This window comes from Dipodomys ordii, unplaced genomic scaffold (genome assembly GCF_000151885.1).
Source record: "Dipodomys ordii isolate 6190 unplaced genomic scaffold, Dord_2.0 Scaffold3, whole genome shotgun sequence".
Classification (NCBI taxonomy): domain Eukaryota; kingdom Metazoa; phylum Chordata; class Mammalia; order Rodentia; family Heteromyidae; genus Dipodomys; species Dipodomys ordii.
In genome coordinates, this window is record NW_012267219.1 from 11,145,887 (window position 1) to 11,153,612 (window position 7,726).

The following is a 7,726-nucleotide window of genomic DNA, read 5'->3' on the forward strand; positions in this document are numbered from 1 at the left end:
CACGACCGACAAAAAAAAAAAAAAAAAAATCAGCTTTAAGAAACAGGTCATGAATATTAAAAAAGAAATGAGAATAAACTTGCCATAACAAGGTAGATAGGAGACAACCTGCTTAAAGAGGAAGGACTATTTTTGAGTGCTTGACTCTACAGTTAGACATCTCAGGGACAGTCTCCATTGGAAGGAAGACTCCTGTCACCACCTCCCAACTTCAACACTGCCACAGCTGCTCAGCTTTCACTTACTTAGAGTTCTCTAGGAAATGTTAGTCCCCAAACAAACCCAAATCAGAGCTAGATTGCTATTCAAGAGAATGTATCCCCACTGAAGGTGTGCATAATGGAGATGTAAAGAGAATAAGAAATATGTTAATGATGTGAACAGCACAGTCCAGGAATTATTGGTAGCATTTGTGATTCATGGAGAGGGAGCATTTCCACTTAAATCCCACTGATCACATTTCATATCCTCAGATGGTTGTCCTGGACACTAACACAGGCATATTTTTCCATCCTATCAACTTCCTGTGAAATACCCCTTGCTTTCTTGGGACTCTACAGGGACTCCACTTACAACAACAGGTAGTTGTATGTTAGTTTCTTCCCCAGAGCAGCATCCTGAAGATCTGCAGTCCCAGCTTGTGTGCTGTTGTTTCCACATGAAGTTTTGGTTTAGTTTTCTGATTTTCATCTTGTTATGAAACAAGTTTTCAACTTTTATAAAAGAAAAAACTAAAATTAGTCTACATTTCAAACTTCTCTTGTAAAATTGGCTATTTTTTGACAACACTGAGCCTGAATTACAAGACAACACTTGAATGAGTCTGGTTATGACACTTATAAACAGAACCTATGTTCGTTGGCTTGTGTTGTGCCCCATCATCTCAGTTGTGTCCTTGATACTCACTTCCAGGTTCATCTGTCAAGTTATTAAATTGCTTGCATGGTTAACTTCTGTTTATTGACTCATTGTACCCTGGTTCCAAAAGCATGAGTTGAAACTACAATTCTAACTGTATGCTTGATGGAACCATTTAGCTAGAGGCTAAAGGTTTCAGGCTTATTGCTATTTTATCTAAAGGAGTAAATCTTTCAAAAACTCTCAACTTGTCTTTGGTTTTTGCAGTTCTTGATTATACATTGTATTATTTCAGACTTTGCTACTGCCTACCTAGATTCCTCCAATAGCTTCTTAACTGGTCCAACCAGTACCAGCAACATATTCTAATACATGCTTGTTATTGTACCATGCCCAGCATCCACCCAAACAGAAACTGTCAATAGATATACTTTAGGATGAATATTCATGGAATCAAGTGACATTTAGTGTCTACACTTTCTCTTTCAGCCATTTTCCCATGTTCTATTTCACTGGATTAAGCACGATCTCCATACCTGTGTTCATTCCCCTTCAAACAATTGCTCATACTTTTAAAGACGTACTCACTAGGACATCTGATGCCCATTCTTTTTGGCACTTTGACAGATCCTCCCAGATTAAATTAATCTTACCTTCCTGAGTTCTTGTTGGAATATTTTCCTGAGATCTTATCTGTCTGCCTTGAGATAGTTACTGTGTTTTTCCTTATACCTGGATTTGAGCTTATTTTTGCTTATGGAAGGCAAGAACCATTATTTTCTCATCTATTTTTTATTTCCTGTAGCTAGGAGACAGCTTCATACAAGTTGAAACAAACAGAAAATTCATTCCATTAAACAACTCAAATGACATGTCCTAATGGATCTGGGGCCAGTGTAGCCCTCAAAAGAGGCTTCAAAGCCTCCCCCACCCAAATAAATTTAGTTTGGGCATTTTCAAGGATCAATGTATTTGTATAAAAAAAATTAAGTACATGTTTGGAAGTGTACTACATAGTTTTATGTACCAGTTTTAATGTGCTAATTTAAAAAATTTTTATTGTGAAGATGCTGTATAGATGGGTTACAGTTACATGAGTAAGGCAATGAGTACTTGTTGATCATTGTTACCCCTTCCCTTGTTGTCCCACTATCCTATCCCCCTCCACCCCCCATTTCTTCCCACCACCCCGCCTAAAGTTGTAAAGTTCATTTCCAATATATAGTCCTGTGGGTATCATTGTTTTAATGTGTCCTTGTTTCAGCGTTTGTTATTCTCCTTCCCCTCCCCAGATTAGACAAATGTATATGCAAGATTCAGGGTATCAAAATCAAGTACAGTGACAACAGGGAATATGCCATAAGGGGAAGAACATACAAAGAAAACAAAAAAGAGATCACATAGTACATTTAAAACAATAACAGTAAAGACAGACCTTTTGTGTCCATATCTTAGGGTTCATTTCACTTAGCATCATCTTATATGGACATAGGTACATAGCTTTTGAGCTTTTCAGCTTAATGTGCTAATTTTTAATGTTGAAACCATACACAAATTCAGGAAGAAGGTAATTCTATATGAAAATGGGTCTAGACTTTTTAAAAAGTCTAAATTATGAACATCCCAGTAACTGAAGCAACAAGGGTACATTCCATATTTGAAAAAGCAGCTTATGGACGTTTATTGGATTCTTGGCTAGAAGACCAAAAAAAAGATGTTTTTAAGAATGGTGGAAATTACATATAAGATAATAGTATTAATACTGGATTTCTTTGGCATAACAATGAGAATGATCTTGTGGCTGTGGGATATATACTGAATTGTTTAGGGTGACGAATAATCAGTAATTTATTTTCAAGTGGCTCAGCAAAAACAGTTGATATTTTAAGAGGAAAAAAGCAAGAGTATTAAGAAAATTATAATGATTAGATGAAGTTATGAGTATTTAATAATACTATTCTTATTTTTTGCAGGTTCATTTTTTTTCAAAATATTAGGTTGGGAAAAAAGTGACTAGGAGGATCATTTAATTTTTTAAATTGCATTCTTAGTGTTGTTCAATAAATTACAGCTAAGTGATGAAAGCCCATTTATTTGGGTCTAGCTTCATATTTTCAAGTGAAAACAACTAGTGAGCCATATGTTCTGTTGTAAAAATTATTAAATTGATAATGCAGTCTTTGTTGCTTATAAGAGAGACTTTTCATGCTTCGTTACACTTTTAAGGAAAATAAACTCTAGAGGAGGCAGAACAGGTATGTATTGAGGTAAGTTTTCACTAACTTTTCATTATCAGAGACTTTTTAAACTGCCTGCTCTTTTATCTAGAAAAGTGATTATATTCATTTGTCCCTTTTTTAGGTTAAAAAAGAACTATCTTTTCTTGATGGTGGCTAAATGGATCTAGTTGATAAAGGTAGAGATAGAAATAGATTGGTGTAAAGGACAAATAAGAGATAAGACTATACATTTATTACCCATTTATGTAATTACCTGTGTCACCAAGGACAAAGGTCCTTAAAACAAAGACAAAGTAGAAACAGTTCCCCACATTAAGACAGATTGATCTGCTACAACTTCCCTCTTCGTGAATTTTTTAAAATAGGGTTGCATATCCTTTTGGTTTTTAATCATATTTGAGAACTTAACCATCTATCTGGAGGCATGTCGATGGCTGAAAATGTATTCCACTCCAATACCAAGATGATGAAGATTTTTCAAGAGCATTCATAGGCTTTGAGTTCAGAGGACAGCACTTTACTTCCTGAGGTTTGATAATCCTTGCTTTAAGAGCACATTTTACGGGGACAAAGAACCATGGATGTGGTGGGTGAAAATGAGGCCCTGCAGCAGTTCTTTGAAGGTAAGAGACCAGCTTCCCACATGAAATTCCTACTTCTGGGACATATTACTGCGAACTATCATGGTTTCACCTTTCAGCATTTACCTAAACTCTATCAAAAGAAAGGCTATCATGGTTAGATAACTCTCACGAAACTGGAAGTGTCACTTTGGTTCTTTGTTGGTAGCAAAAATGCTGGTGTGAGTGATCATTTAAAAAAGTATAGCTCAGTTGATAAGTAATTAAGAAGCCCATGTATTTGTTAAGAATACTTGTTGGTAATAATAGAATTGTATTCCTGTAAAGTTTTGTTCCTTCTAGTCTCCTATGTTGTTTTTTTTTTTTTAAGAAGTCAGATTTGTCTTATCTCTAAAGTTATTGAGTATGGCATAAGAAAAACACGAGACTTTTACTTAAAACATTTTTATAATATAATTAAATACAAAGCAGCCTAAAACTGCAAAGAAACACCTCCTTCTATGCCCTGTGCCTATCTTTCTGATTAAAAAAAAACAAACACTTTAAAAATGTGTAACTGGCTAGGCGCTGGTGGTTCACACCTGTAATCCTAGCTACTCAGGAGGCTGAATCTGAGGATCGCAGTTCAAAGCTAACCTGGGCAGGAAAGTCTGTGAGACTCTTATCTCAATAAACCACCAAAAATCTGGAAATGGCTCTGTGGCTCAAGTGGTAGAGCACTAACCTTGAGCTGAAGAGCTGAGGAACAATGCCAGAGTTCAAGCCCCACGACAGACAAAAAAAAATGTGTGTAACAGAGTAATAATTTGCTTTGGAAGTTTAATAAATAAATAAATACATATAGACATTCATACATACATAAATTTTCCCCCAAGGGCAAGGCACTCGAGGGCATGGCTACATCGGCTTACTTCATTTTTTTATTTGCCAGTCCTGGCGCTTTAACTCAGGGCTTGGGCACTGTCCATGAGTCCATGAGCTTCTTTTGCTCAAGGATAGCACTTGAACCACAGTGCTACTTCTGGATTTTTCTGTTCATATGGTAACGAAGGCTTCATGCATGCTAGGCAAGCACTCTACCACTAAGCCACTTCCTTTTTTTTTTTTTTTAAAGAGCCTAAAATGGCATTGTAGCTGCTCATATTCTGCTAGACTCATATTCTAATGGTGCTGTGTTGAAAATGTTAGCAGGAATTTGATCTCTGAGGCAACCTTTGAAATGTGCCACTGAGAGACCACACACCAGTGTGGTCTTTATGCCCCAGCTGAACCTTGCATGTGGGGGACAATGTGACTATAATTCCCCAGGTGTTTTCCAAGAGCGAGGAGACATGCTGAGGGTACTTTAGGGCACAGTCAGCAGCACATAAAAGAAATTTCCTATGCTTAGTAAAAGTACTTGACAAATAACCAATGTTTAAAAATTGAATGGAATTTATCAAACCCTGAATAATACCAAACACTAAAGGATGACAGGTTATAGCAAAGAAATTCAAAATCAGAAGGAATCAGTACTATGCAGTGTTGTTGCTGTTGTTTTGTGGTCTAGATTTTGTAGTGGCAAACAGGAGCATATGACTTAGGGAGTTGTCATATTTCCTAAAATCTGTTATTGGTTGGTGGTCCCAGGTGTGGTCCCAGATTCACTATCTTGAGCAAAAATTGAGCAAAATGAACATGCGTATAAGAACAGTATAGCTTTATTGAAATAAATTTGTTTGGTTCAACTCATACCACTTTTAAATTGTCCAAGACACTATTCCTTTGGGACCTTACAGCTCTCTTACTCAGGCATCTTCCCACTCTATGGAGTGTATTCCGACTTTACTTCAGAAAACTCTCATTACCTATGCATGTTTTACTCAGTTTTTGGCTCAAGATGCCCAGACTTGGAACAAGATAACACACAGTAGTGCTTCATAATATGTTCCTTCAAGTTCTGCCTGAAACATTGGCCAAGTGAACATTGCCTACCTGGGACATGTTTGGCGCATGCTAGCCACATTCAAGTCTGCTTGATTTTAGCTCATATGTAACTGTCATTTGAACAGTATGTAACAAGCTTCAATCCATAATTGTATCTTAACGCTTTTAAAAAGAGAAACTCAATTCATTTTTATAAATGTGTCTCATTTCTTCCTGAGGAAGGTCTGAAGCGTGAATCTGCATTTTCTGGAAGAGCTTAAAGTTAAATGGTTTGGTTCTTACACTATTTCTCATGTTTTCAGAGATGACTGTTGATACAGATTTGTAGCTTGTTGCAATACTGGGTATATTATATATCTATAGATCTTAATCTTATATAGTATATTACCTTAAATACCTTATATCACCCCACACTAGTTAAAAGGCACTGGTTATGGGAGAGATACTCTTATCTCCATGCTGTATAGAATATTTAGAAGTCTGTGCAGGGCTCTCCTTTTCATAACTCAAGTAGCTGTAAGACCTTTTGTAAGGCAGCTCTGGAGGGGAGTTGAGGGCTGACAGATAGGATGGCCTCAGGCAAAAGCAGACCTGAAGGCAGATGATGCCAAGCCTTGCCAGCGGCAGGAAACAAGGCGAGAAGGAAGCGTGGTGGGGACCGGAAAGACATACTGAGGGGACCGGAAGTGTGTACCAAGGAGCCCGGAAGGAAGTGCCCGCTGAGGAGCGCGGAAAGGCGTGCTGTGTGCTTGGCTCCTCAGAGAGCGCTGCCGCCACCGCCATCGTGTCACCATGCGGTTTCGTGCCAAGATCACCAGCAGGGACTTTATTGAGCTGTTCATCCAGGTGAGTGTCACCGTGGGGAGGCTGGCGAAGGTCTGCGTGCTCCGCGTGTCGGAAGACAAGCTGTGCTTCAGCCCCGCAGGCCCCATGGCCACCGGCGAGGCGCAGCTGTGGTGCGAGGTGCGGCGGGGCGTCTTCGGCCAGTTCCACATGCAGGGCGTGTCCCAGGAGCTCCGCGAGATCTATCTGGAGCTGAAGGCCGACCTGTGGTCCCGCGCGGCGCGGAGCGCCGTGAAAGCCACCTCGCTGAAGCTCCAGCTGACCAACAAGCACTGCCCCTGCCTCACGCTGTCGGTGGAGCTGTTGTCGGTGTCCGGCAGCGTCCGCAAGGCCGTCCACGATGTCCCGGTCCGCGTGCTTCCCATACGATGGTGGGCAGAGTGTCCCGAGCCCGTCCTTCATGCTCCGGAGATGAGCGTGTGTCTGCCTGCCTCGAAGACCCTGAAGAACATCGTGGAAAAGATGGCACACATGAGCAGTCACGTGCTGGTGGAAGCAAATTGGCACGGCAGCATGAACTTGAGTGTGGAGACGGATACCGTTTGTGTGCAGAGTCATTTTAACCATCTTGATAATCCTCCCAAGCCTGCCCCGGATACACCTCGAGGAGACGAAGACGCAGAGCGCATGGTGCAAGTGCGGGTAGATAGTAAGAAGCTGCTGCAGTTTTTCGAGGGACAGCAGATCCATCCCACAAGCATCCTCTGCAATATTTTGAGCAACGCGCTTCATCTTGTGGTGGTTCATGAAAATGTCTCTCTTCACTATTTCATTCCTGCCGTGTAGAATTTCAACCAGCCTAGAATTTCAAGAGAAGCTTAGACTCTTTCTAAAACTTTCCAGTCTCAGAGCTAATTGAATTTAGAGTTTGTATCCTCAGTGGGTTTATGTTGGGTACATATTTCATTGTGACTTTCCTTTACAAAATCATATTAAGAAATCAGTTGAAAAACAGTTGGACAGTTCATCTTTTTATTGACTTTGACAGTTAAAATGATTTTCTTATTGAATTTTTTTTTAAAAAAGAGGATTGTAATAATATGAGTAAAATACCTTTGAATCTTGAAAGAAGAAAAGCCCTAAACAATACATTTTTCGTTATAAGAACTTTTGTTTTAAAGAATACTTGTGTTGACAGTTTCATCTTCAATTAAAGAAGTGTCTTGGCAGAACTCATGGCAAGGTTAATTTTTGTTTTGAACAATCACTAAAACTCCAGCTCCTTGTACAAGTATGTGGGGAGTAGTTCTTAGAACTAAAAGCTGTTCGAGGCAGGAA

General features: G+C 39.4%; 1 protein-coding gene across 1 annotated transcript; it reads left to right on the forward strand.

Annotated features, from left to right (window-relative positions):
- Positions 1-6,397: 6,397 nt before the first annotated feature.
- On the forward strand, positions 6,398-7,234 carry Hus1b (HUS1 checkpoint clamp component B). The gene has a single exon (XM_013020795.1). The coding sequence runs from the start codon at positions 6,398-6,400 to the stop codon at positions 7,232-7,234; it is 837 nt and encodes a 278-aa protein (XP_012876249.1).
- Positions 7,235-7,726: the final 492 nt, after the last annotated feature.